This window comes from Sphaerodactylus townsendi, linkage group LG08 (genome assembly GCF_021028975.2).
Source record: "Sphaerodactylus townsendi isolate TG3544 linkage group LG08, MPM_Stown_v2.3, whole genome shotgun sequence".
Classification (NCBI taxonomy): Eukaryota; Metazoa; Chordata; class Lepidosauria; order Squamata; family Sphaerodactylidae; genus Sphaerodactylus; species Sphaerodactylus townsendi.
Genome location: NC_059432.1, coordinates 69,483,104 through 69,495,772, shown reverse-complemented (window position 1 = coordinate 69,495,772; position 12,669 = coordinate 69,483,104). Strand labels below are relative to the sequence as shown.

At 42.3% G+C, this 12,669-nt stretch overlaps 1 protein-coding gene across 2 annotated transcripts in view; it reads left to right on the top strand.

Moving 5' to 3' along the window:
* ETV5 (ETS variant transcription factor 5) overlaps positions 1-9,444 on the top strand; it is a 41,240-nt gene extending 31,796 nt beyond the window's left edge. For both annotated transcript variants that reach the window (XM_048506100.1, XM_048506101.1), the window contains exons 12-13: positions 5,644-5,745; positions 7,225-9,444. In XM_048506100.1, coding sequence (XP_048362057.1) covers positions 5,644-5,745; positions 7,225-7,446 — 324 coding nt within the window. In that variant the 3' untranslated portion in view covers positions 7,447-9,444. The remainder of the gene's footprint in view (positions 1-5,643; positions 5,746-7,224) is intronic.
* Positions 9,445-12,669: the final 3,225 nt, after the last annotated feature.

Here is a 12,669-nt window from a genome sequence, read left to right as displayed (position 1 = left end):
AGGCTTTCAATTTTTAAATTAAAAAAAGCATAAAAGGTTTAAGGTTTACTTGTGTGTGAAAATGCTGTCCAGTCAGAGCTGACTCATGGCAACCCTAGCAAGGAGGGGCTTTCAAGGCAAGTGAAAAGCAGGGGTGGTTTGCCATTGCTGCCCTCTGCAAGGTCTTTCTTGGTGATCTCCCTTTGCCTACTTAGTTTCCAGGATCAGGCTATAGATACCCTGCCACCTTCTCTCCCATAGACAGTTATTTTAGTGGCTTGATTAATTAGGAACAGCTTTGGGGCTGATTAAAAGACGTCTTGTCGATTTAACTAACCCCACTTAGCTGACTCAATGTTGCTGCCCAAATTATTTGGGTAGAGAGCTGCTATCAACCTGCATTTGTGGTGAAGAGAAGAGGCCACCTAGTGAATTTCTATCTGGTGATCAAGGCTTGCGACTTTGCAGCAGAGACTTCCCAACTCAGGGCGTAGACTCTATCAGCTGGCCAGCCAGCAGATTTATTAAGGGGGAGGGCTTCCACACATCCCTTTCTTCTGGAAAGGAAGTTTGCAAGAATATGCACTGGGAAGGCAGACAGGCAGGCAGAGGGAAGGACAGACAAGCAAGACAGACAGACAGGCAGAGGGAAAGCAGACAGGAAGGAAGGAAGGCAGAGGAGAGCTCTACTGCAATGTGTTGGCAGCATAGCAGAGTTTCCTGCCTCCCCCCTCCCGTAGATTCCCCTGACTAAGGTGCTTGATGAACTTAACAGAATGAAAGAAATGCAGAAAGAGAAAATCAGAAAGACAGGCAGACAGACAGAGGGATAAAGAGAGGGAAAGAGAGGCAGAGAGAAAGTCTGAAAGAAAGACAGAAGCAAAGGCAGAAAGAAAATCAGAAAGAGGGGCTGCACAGGAGGAGGTGGGCAACAGCTGTGCACCTCTGTAAAAACCACTCCGCCACCCCACACTGTCCCCTCCCAGGCTAGATGCTCACAGCTGATGCACCGGGTGGCAAAGGCTGGAGGGGGACTGCCTGCCAACGGCCTTGAGCCAGCACCTCTGAGCTGCATGCCGGAGCAGGGGGAGCTTCGGAGAGGCAGTGGCTCATTGTGGAGCAGAGGGGTGGGCTGTGTGTGGAGAGGAGGTGGAGAAAAAGCAATCTAACCCAGGCCCTGACATGCCACCACCTTCTTTGAGTCTTTCCCCAATGAACAAGTGAGCGCAGACCTGCCCCAGAGGGCCAGCTGCAGGACGAGGCAAGAGGCATGCAGTGTGACACAACTTCCACAGGGGAAAAAAGCACCAAAGGGATGGCTGGTTGGAAGGAGTATGACACAGCACCTTGAGGCGGGTGGTGTGCTCCCAGGGGCACTCCACCAGTTCTGGTCTCCCAGGGCACTTCTGGCCTCCCTGGGGCATTCCATTGTTTCCAACCTCCCAGTGGTGCTCAGTTGCTTCTGACCTCCGGGGGCACTCAGCTGCTTCTGCCTTCCAGCCAAGGTGACCCTTAGCCTAGCAGCAGCAGCCCCAATTCCTAGCCTTGCAGTAGAAGGAGGGCGGCTGATAGCACCCCCCCCCTCACACACACACACACACACACACACACACACACACACACACACACACACACACACACACACACACACGTGACTTGTGGGAGTAGCACCTGGGGCACAGCCCTCTCACCGCCCCAGGGTCACGATGCAAAATACAACACAAATAGAACCAGATTCCTTTTAAAAGATCCAATCGCTGAGAGTCAAACCTTGAAAAGACTTTCAGAAGAGTTTATGATTTTCTGTGTCAGCCTGTACTGCGGTAAAGAGGAAGCTCTTTCGCTGCTTAGTGCCATAATCAAAGCCTGAGTGCTGGGTGATGATTATATAACAATAACTCTTAGAATCTTCTAGGAATATGTGCATAGACTTTTGTGCTTTCAGCTCTTTCCCTGCCATGGCATATCACATGCAAAGGAACGTGTGTCTGGACATGCAAAATATTTCCTGAACATGTTTCTACCCTGGAGTCAGTTACAAAAGGTTTCATTCTGTCTGCTATTGGAAAGCATACTGCAATGTGTTGGCAGCATAGCAGAGTTTCCTGCCTCCCCCCTCCCATAGATTCCCCTGACTAAGGTGCTTGATGAACTTAACAAAGCAATGCTGTGTGCATGCAGCTGTGGTTGGTTCCCAATACATTCTTCCTATAATGCTGGAAAATACTACAATATTCAAAGAATGAACAGGGATGCTTACAGTGAGAAATACATTTCTGTGTTCATGAGAGTGGCAGTGCTGTGGAGTGTTAAGTATGATCTCGTTTCTCTGCTAATGATGTTCCTCTTTCATTCATCCTTGCGCGTCACTTTCTCCCTATTCTTAGCCATGATAGTAAAATTGGATTGAGTGCCACTAGCTTGCTTAGCAGCTGAGACTATTGGAAACGCCCCATTCATTTGGCTCAGGCTGTTCTTCTGGGCCTCAGGTGGTTGTGGGTTGTCTTGATGCACTTAGTGCTAGAAAATCCCATTAATCTTCCCTGAGTGCCTGGCTGATTGTCCATTCCAGAAATCCCCTGGGAAACAGTAGGTTGGTTGGCAACAGGCTGATGTCATCAGATCTTGCTCCGAAAGAGAGGTAGAATCAATAATCCTCTCTAGACAACTGCTCCAGAATCATGTTAGAATTGAGTCAATGCTCAATCAACGCACACTTGTTCCTTCATTAAATTTCCCAATCATGTCTTGCTGGCTACAGTTTCCACTGCAGCCGCTTAGAAATATAATATGCTAATGGATTTCTACTTATCTTTTATGTGCGCTTCTTGTATACAAATGATGTCTCCAATTTGTTTTTGCTGTCAAGTAAAGATTTTCATTCTTTTTGAAGGGGAGTTCAGTCCATTTATATTAACCAATCTTCATTTTACTTTCTGGGCACAAAGGTCACATCTTGGTCCAGTTTGTCTTCTTTATCTGTTAACCCTTTTAGCTTGTCCACTAATTTATTCTTAATATGGTCTTCCTTTGAGCTTGTAGATGAACTGCTATCTGGATTCATACTTTCTGGGAAACCGTTTGTGTATTTCTCACCTGTAAAATGTTCCTTTAGCTATTTGCTTCAGTGTTGAGATTATTTTCTTACCAGGGGATAAAATAACCTCTAATGCAAAAGGGATTCTCCAGTAGTATTTTATTTCTCTTTTTAACAAGATCTGTCATAGAAAGTTGAATTCACTTATTTTCCTCTATAATGTATTTAGTAGGTCTTGAAATACTTTTATTTCTGTGTTGTCTACCACAGGGGGTGTTCCCAATGTTTCTTCAAAAAATTCTTTCATTTTTCATATGCATATTTCACCAGGATGTCTCTTGGAACTTTGTTCTTATATGCAGATCTCAAGTTGATGCTATATATATGCTCAGTCTCTGTAATTCTTCGTTCACTTTTAAGTTGTTTTGCATCAGTTTGCAGAAGTCCCCTTCTAAATCTGATTATTCAAATTGTTCAGGGATCCCTCTAAACTGCAGATCCTTATGTCTTCCCTGAACTTCGAGGACTTAAATTCTTTCCTCTGCTTTTTGCACCACTTTTCTTGAGAGAGTCAGTTTTTTGTTTCTATTTTGACAATTTCTTGAGTATTTTCTTATATATTTTTCTTAATTTCCACAAATTCTTTTACAATACCTCATTTCACATTTTTCAGTCCTGTGTTTTGCTCTGACTGTTTGATTTGAGTTGAAATCTCGTTTTCATGTCTGGGGCTTCTCTTCTTATAACTTGGATTTACTTTTTTAGTTCCTCACTGGAGCTCTTAATCTGCTTTAATATTTCATTGGGGGTATCTGACCGATCTAGAATGTCTTCTTCCCCTACCGTTACTTTCTTGCCAGCTTTACTGGTTTGCACCATTATCCATTATCCTATATCCAGTGGTGGGATTTAAATGATTTAACAACCGGTTCCGGTGGTGGGATTCAAATAATTTAACAACTGGTTGTTTACAAGCACTATTTTAACAACCGGTTCTGCCAAAGTGGTGCGAACCTGCTGAATCCCACCACTGCCTATATCTGTTTTCTTTTCTCCTAGCTATAATTTTGTACAATTATGCAATACATCAACACACTATTAAATCAATTAGATACTATTAATTCAATCAGTTTCTTATCAACAATCAATATATTTTATATGTTTTATCAATTTGTTTTCTCTTACAAACCATTTTGGATAACTAATTATTGATTGTTGATTTTATTATCAATAAACAATAATATATAATATTGAACTATGTATTTAGCTTAGAAGAAATATTGTGGGAATTGTCAATGATTACTAAATGTTCAGGTAGAGTGTCGAAGGTGGGGGGGCAAAACACCAGAAGTAGTCAAAATGCGGTAGGAAAAAGAACAGTGGATTTCCACTTGATACTTTGCATCATGACCGACAGATTTAGGCAGTCCTATGACTTGACAGAATGGCATGCAGGCAGCCCATATGTGTTTCTAGGAAAGGGATGTGGTTCTCTGTAATTGTTTCACCTAGCTGAGATTGCCAATGCCTGGAAGTCTTTGCTATTCTGTTTTATTGCAAGGGGAACACAATTTAATGATGCCTGTCTTCTAAATTCTCATAGCTGACTGTTAGTAAAACAAATGAACAACATTATTTTTGAGAAGTCTTGCAAAGGGTACATCCTTATTAATGGGCTTGTTGAACAAGTTGAGCAGCAGTCCTTGTTAAGTGCAAGCTATAATTTGTTCCTTTAATTTCCCCATAAGGTGTTGTAGGTAATGGAATAGCATTTAGTGTTTGCTGCATCTTTTTTTTTTTCAAGTGATCCAATGAATGCATTAATGGGAAAATATTATGAAGGATTATCCATGTAATTTTAACGTAGACAAATTATGTGATCAGTGTACAAATGCCCGATTTAAAGGCAGTTCATATTCCAGTTTAATTTTTCTACAAACCTACATTAAAACACCCTCTAACTCTCCCAGCCTACAGTAATTGTTGGAGATCTGTGGACAAGTACAGATTCTGCTCCCAGATTATATCTGGGAAGATGTTTTCAGCCCCTTGTATTGCAAGTAACTTGTTTTGATTTATTTAGAATATTTCTTCAAACCACAGTCATCCATAAAAATTTGTAAAGCATATAGTGATGAAATCAAAGATTATAAAGTTAAACCAAGCAGTGTTCCCCAATCCTGATTGCTTTCACTCTTTCAAAAAGCTTGGAGGAATGGTTTGAACTTCATTTCTAGGTGAAGGAAGTTCCATAATCCAGGGGCGAGAGCTGAAAAGGTGAGCATCTGCTTGAGATGCAAAAGCTCCCAGTTTCAATCCTCAACATTTTAATTAAAAGGATCATGGCCAGGTGATGGAAATATCTCTACTGGTGACAATGGAGAGCCACTGCTAGTCTGAGTACTTACCTTGATGGACCAATGGTCTGATTCTGTATACTGCAGCTTCATGTGTTCAGCCCCCTTGATGGCCCTAATAAGGGCAGAAACATGGGGTATAAAATGTGTAAATACCCAAATGTTCTATGTGAAGAACTTGACTGGAAACACTTTCCCAATAACACCTTTCAATCAGGGCAAAATTTGATATGCTGCTCAGAGTTCCTAATTGCATTTTCACTTTTGTAGGTAGCTCGTCGGTGGGGAATCCAAAAAAACCGGCCTGCAATGAACTATGACAAGCTCAGCCGCTCCCTTCGCTACTACTATGAAAAAGGCATCATGCAAAAGGCAAGTAACTCTCTCTTCCCTGTGAACATTCCAGCTACACATTCCAGTTGCTCTAAAGAAACAGACTTCAGGGTGAGAGTGGCTCATTTAGGTACTTCCCTTCCTCCACTTCTTGGTGCCTGTCCATCCACAATGCAGAAAAGATCTGCTTCTCATTTGTTCCTTACATGTCTTCAACTGAAAATGCTCGGCATTGAGATACCCAGCATTGAAAATATACCCAGCATTGGGGAATATAACATTTTTTACCACAATGGTTCGTTCACTTATCCTGCAATTCCTCTGTGAAGTGTGTTTGCACAAGCCCCTGATTGTTGCACTATGTGAAGTAACTATTGATGAGTTACACCCCCTTCCCATACACACGTTCAAAATGACATGCTGTGAAAATATTTTTTGCATTAAAAACTTAGTATATTCTCGTTTTATATATTTGTACCCAGCTTTTCTCCCCATTGGGGCCCAAAGCCACTGACAATCTCAAGTAGGCTGGTAGGGTAGGCTGGAAGAGAGTGATTGGTCCATGGACACCCAGCAAGCTTTTCTGGTGGAGTGGATACTGGAGCCTGGGTCTACCAGTTCCTAATCCAATACTGTAACCACTTCACTAGACTGGCTTTATTTATCTGTGCTTTAGAACACCAGCCAGAGATGAAACTATGCATTTAAGCAGTCAGCTGCAAATTCCTTTTGCTGGCTTCTTCTCTACAGTAATGCTACCAATCTAAAACTAACTGAAAGTTGGCAAACAGCTCGTCTAGGCTTTGTCCAGGGCTTGCTGCCAAGGTAAACATTGGTAAACTCCTTATGAGTGCTTAATCTGTTTCACTTCTTGTGAAGAATAAGGTCTCTTCCTCTTCTGTGCTGGCAGACACATCACTCAATCTTAGCATATCCGAGTGCAGCCCCGCCCCAATCTGATATTGCTAGGGCAGAGTGTTCTGTGTGGTTTAGAAATAATATTAATAACGATAATGACGACTGACAGCAGGTTTGAAACCATATAGTCAACCTTTGGCACCTTAGCAGCTTTTAAAAATATTTTAAAGACAGTTCAGATTATCAAGATGATTCATTCTGCTCCCAGTACTAAAATCTGCACTTCTGTAGTGTGCTTGCAGAATCTTAGAATACACATAGCCTTAACATAGTACTAAAAGGACTTGTAAGGAGCGACTGCTGTTCTGGAGGTAGTTTCAGAAGAGTTTGATTGGGAGCGGGGAGGTTGTGCAAGGAGTTTTCTGGCAGAGGCTTTGAGCATATCCCTGGTCACTGTATTCTCAGGAGACATGTTGACACTAGATGAAGAAGGGGAAAAAGTCATGTAAGTTGCAGCTGTTTTCTGCGACTATCCAAGAGAAAGGACTGATTGCTGGTTTAATGGCCTTCCTTGGCACCTTTATGTATCTATATGTGCACATAAACACCCTTGTCTTTCTTTACCTGTTCTGCCCTAACAGAACCTTCTGCCTCTTCCAGGTGGCCGGAGAGCGGTATGTCTACAAGTTTGTTTGTGATCCTGATGCCCTTTTCTCCATGGCCTTCCCTGACAATCAGCGCCCATTCTTGAAAGCTGAACCAGACTGCCATGTGAATGAAGATGACACCTTACCTCTGACGCATTTTGAAGATAACTCTGCATACCTCCTAGACTTGGATCGCTGCAGCAACCTTCCCTATGCAGAGGGCTTTGCTTACTGACTTGTAAAGCAGCAGAATTCTGAATGAGACACTCCTGATCCAACCAATAAGGGCAATTTTTTGTAAAGAAAAAAATTCTGCTGTTCATAAAACTGCTCTTTGCAAATATTATCAGAAGAGCCTAAAATACTTCAAGGCCCTCTGTGTGAAGACCGACAATAGCATGGCTAGTGAGTAGGACCTCCAATTGCTGATCACATTGGGTGCAACCATGAAGAGAGATTGGGAAGGGGGTGTCTTCTATGCCCAGTTGATAGGAACAGCTGAGATATATGTGCCCATGGGACTTGAATAGACTGTGTATGACTAGCAATTTGTTAAGAAAATGTGCTCTGTTACAATCACAATTCTTGTATCTACCTTGCATAATAGAAAAGGGCTTTGATTTGCAGATGAAAAGAGGAACCAATGCAGTGTAAAACCTTGTGACTGGGCTAGCTCAGCCCTCTGGGTTCTCAGTGCACAGCTCTTTGGTCTGGGGAAGCCTTTCTTAGTATGCTGTAAACAACCCAACTTAAAGGACAGCACTTAAGCACCACCTCCCTAAGAGCCCAGCAAGTCCTTGGCCACCCTCTCTTTAACAAGGCTGTGCATGGATGGTTTGCTTTTAGGGTAAAGGGGGGCTTGGCCAAACTCTTTTTATGTTGTGGGGCAACATTTCTAACCAGATATTTGTAGGTTTTGTATCTGTGGCAAGTCCACCTACTGGCCGAGTTGCTGCTTTCTTGCCTCTGGCAGTGCTGTTGCAAAGGGTACTGCCACTTGGGTGGAGCTTCTTTGGCCCAATGTGTGTGTATCTGCTTTGCGCTTTTCCTGCACTGGATCCTGCCTGGACACTTTGCACATCATGCTGTGCATTTGGAGTATGCGTCTGTGCAGCAGCGAAGCGCACGCTGCTTGGCTTTTTCTGTGTCAGGGAACTGTATGTATATAATACATGGCAGTCCCCACTGTTGAATATCCCCAGGTATGACAGTTCTGACTTTATGACTCCATTGCCACACTACAGTTGCCAAGTCCCCCTGGTCACCAGTGGGGGAATGGGGGACAGAGTTGCCAGATCCAGGCTGGAAAACTCCTGGAGAGTGGGAGATGGAGGCTGGAAAGGACAGGGACCTCAGTGGGGTACAATACCATAGAGTCCACTCTCCAAAATGGCCATTTTCTCCTGGGGAACTGTAGTCTGGAGGGTGAGCTATATTTCCACGGAATCCCCAGGTCCCACCTGGAGGCTGGCATCCCTATGCCATACTACTGCTTAATTGACTTTTCTTGTCCTCTTTGAGCTTGTAAACAAGGAAGAAAGAGACGTGTTTTTTAGCTTAATTTGTAAGTCACATTTCCTTCTTTGAGATGCTTCATGCAAACCACATATTTTAAGAGGATTTTTTTAAAGAAAGAAAAAGATTACAATTTGATTTTGTGAAAATGCAGAGAGGAAGGCGGCCAGAGCTACTCAGTATATATAAAGCTTCTCTGGATCCTTCAGGAGTTCTCTCTCTCTCTCCGTCTCTCGTTTTTGTGAGCCTCTTGGCACACTCCTGTATAATGCTTTACCCACAATGCATCCTTCCCCTGCGGGCTCCGTGTTTTGTTGTAAATGCTGTATAGGATTTCTTTTTCTGCTTTGATAACTTTGTTTGGATTTTTGACTAACTTCACTTTTTTTAAGGAAAAAAGTATGAATATGAAGATTAACTCTTTGTAGACGACTCAGCAACTCTCCCCAAAATGTATCCAATGACCCAAGAGGGCCTATCAGAAAGCACATATTGACAGCAAACTCTGCTGTGGCTCCCAGCATGTCCCAGGGCTTCACCTGGGGTTTGCTTCTTTTTGTTTTTGAATTTGGCATGGGAAGTCTATAGTGCAGAAAGGGTTAATCTGAGGATTGATGTGAAATGACTATTGCCTGAGCAGGGCTATAATAATATATCTCCTGCAAAGCTGCATTACATTCTGTACTGTGTACAATAAAGGATTTTTGCTTTCTGTTCAGGCACTGCTTGCCCTGCTTCTCATTTCCCTTTCATAGACTCAGTGGGGCTTTTAACACTGCTGTCCAGAGATGAACTGAGACGGCTTGTCCATTCCTCGCACTCTGGACCTATGACCTCTGTTTATATGTGGTTCCAACTGCCCCTGCAGTTCCTGAAGGCAGCAAGTTGTCTTTCTGCAAGTACTGTGCTGACTTGACTCCCAAACAGATGCCAGAGCCTTAGAAGTCAGCAGTTCGCACAGAATGGCTGTCATCGCAACAGGTGCAGTTGAGAGATGTAGCAGCCTGATCATTTCTAAAATATAATTCAATTTCCCAACATCTGATTCTCAGTCTCTTATCTTTGTCCTTCTAATATTTCTACAGCTCTCTCTTACATTATTTGCCAAAAATTGAATCCAATGTAGTTCTCTTTCACCTCTTTCTTTCCAGTTTTGTTTTTCCTGTTAGTATAGTATGACATCTGAACCTCACCTTTGCTGTCTCTGGGGTTCCTATCTGTGTCCTCCCCGCCCCATCCCCAGTGCTGTTTTCAAGCCTTCTCAGCCCGAGGAAGATAAGCTAGATCTCTGCTTAGAGTACCATCATGTTGGTTTGCAGGATCAGGCCTCATGGTGTTCTTGGAAGAAAATCCCAATCTTAAAATGGTGCATCCTCATGATAGACATGGGGACACTGTCATATCTTAGTTCCAGAAGTTCTCTTGAATTCAAACTGATGGCTCGTAGGGATTTTGCCCCATGCTGTTGCTATATATACGTTCCTGATTCCTTATAGCAGTTCCCAACGCATCTAATAAACAATTCAACATTTCACTATCCTACTGTACCACTGAAAGGATTCCAGAAGATCATCTTAACCATGTCTATTCAGTCTTCTAGGAAAGATTGTTTCACAACCAACTCAGGCACTGTGGATCTGCTTTTGGCACTGAAACCCACAATTAGGCTCAACATACTAATTTCCTGCAGCCATGAACCTATTACTGGATTTCTGTACCATGAACCGATTACTAAACTTGCTTTCATTCTAGCTTACCTCTGAATCCATACCATTTGTTGTTGCCTTTTTTGCTCAGAAATAAACCAACAGGTCGGATGCAGCTGATTAGTTCAACTAATGGCAACAACATCCTCTGACAAATGAGTCTGAATCAACAGGATGGTTTCTTATGCTGAAATCTGCTTATCCTACACTGGAGGTGCACAACAGGCCTCCTATCCTATGCTTCCTGTTAACCAGCTATTAATCCACAAGCAAACTTGTCTTCCAACTTGTGGGCTCCTGCAGAAATATAAGTTAAATGGAGACCTCAGGGTTTTCCACCGTTCAACTGTCTGGTATCGCCGGGCGTAAACCAAAACCGTGAAAAACTCAGAGAGGCTACGCCGTTTGTGCATCCGCTACGTAAATGGCGTAGCAAATGTATGCAAAAAGCATACATTTGCGCAAATGGCGTAGGCGAAAACCGAGGCGCTGGCGAAAACTGAAGGCAAAAAACAGCCGGGGGCAACCGGCGAAAACCAAAACAGGTGAAAACCAAAGGCGACGATAACCGAGGTTCCACTGTACTTGAATCCAAATATGTAATTGTTTACCAGATTACCAAAGATTAGTGAGGCAGGACTTCCCTTTATAGAAGCCACACTGATTCTTCCTCAGTAGAACTTACCTTCTATATGCCTAATAATCCTGTTTTTGAAGGTCCTTCCCACTAGTTTATATGGAAAGCTGTTTGGCCAACTGACCCATAACTTTTGGATCCAATTCCCACTAAAAATTTTGCTGCATTCCAACTCCCCATTAACGAGGCATCTTATAGTAACTAGAATGAGCAAACTAAAATGAGTTAGTGCCAGAATGTCCACATTTGCTTTTATTCCATTCCTGAAATGTTCAGGTTGAAATAGATTCTCACAGCAAAAGCAGCCGTGTGCTACTGGATGAGGCATTCTAGTAACTCCTTGCCCCTGCTGACTTCCTGGAATCCTCCAGCTGCACTTTTATTACAAAAGAAATCTTCCACCAATAAACATTTCAGAGTAGTACTATAATATCATAAATAAACAAGACTCCGCTCTTTCCAGAACTGTCACAGAAGAACACTGCAATATATTTAGAAATGCCTGGTCCGTATTTTGACTTTACTATTGTAGATAAATAACATTCCTGAATTCTTCTCATGCCAAAACACTGACAGGTTTGAGAGTGTAAGCAGATGCATGTGATCATGTCCCCAGCTCATGTCTGTTTGGTGTAAGAGTCTTTATTCCAGGAAATAGGAAGCTGAGAACATGGAAGGTGGCAAGGTGTAGTTTGGATACTTTCAAAAGATTTGTAAAACTAATTCAAACGCATTGAAGTGAACATATAAAAATAGTCATTGGTTGAGTCACAAGGAAGTGCATTGCCATAACTCCCCTTACTCACCAATAGTTTAGAATGGAAGAGATAGCCATGGAAATCTCTACCAAAACCTTTCCATAAATCTTAGGATTTAGAAGAACGAGAATGTCAGTTTCTACATAAGTTTAAACTAAGGTGGGACCCATGTGACACATAAAAAGTCTACTTGAACTTTTGGATAGTTTGTCTGGTTTGAAAACAACAGCCTAGTAATACATTTTATCAGGATCGGAATAACAGAAAATAATGCAGGATGAAAAAAATATTCTTTATGGATCTTTATTAGGATCAATGTTATGTTATATAACTTGTTCATAAATTATTTTGAATCAGGAGTGAACAGTGAGGTAGTCTAGGTTGCCAATGGCATCAGATTGTTCAGGATGGTGAAAACCAAAACAGATGCAAAACGTTCAGAAGGATTTCTCCAAAATGGGAGGGTGGCTGACAGCCTGGCAAGCAAAGATCAATGTGAGCAAGAAAATAATGAAGCATATTGGGGCAGAAGCACCTGACTGAATTTATGCTGACAGAATCTGAACTGGAACTGTCCTCAGGAAAGATATTTCGATGTTGTGGTGGATCTCTCAGTGAAAGTGGATTCAATGTGAGCTTAAAATTGTGAGCTTAGAATTACTATTTCCTTGGCAGACTGGTGCCTACATGGCAACGTCTCATATTACAGTTGTCTGCCTCCCTTTTGCTGTTTCCAAAACAGCAGGTCTAGGATGTGAAAGTGATATTTGTTTGTTCATTCCTGCCAAACTTAGTTTCCATAACAATTAATATACTTTTATTTGGAACATAGTGACAGCAAA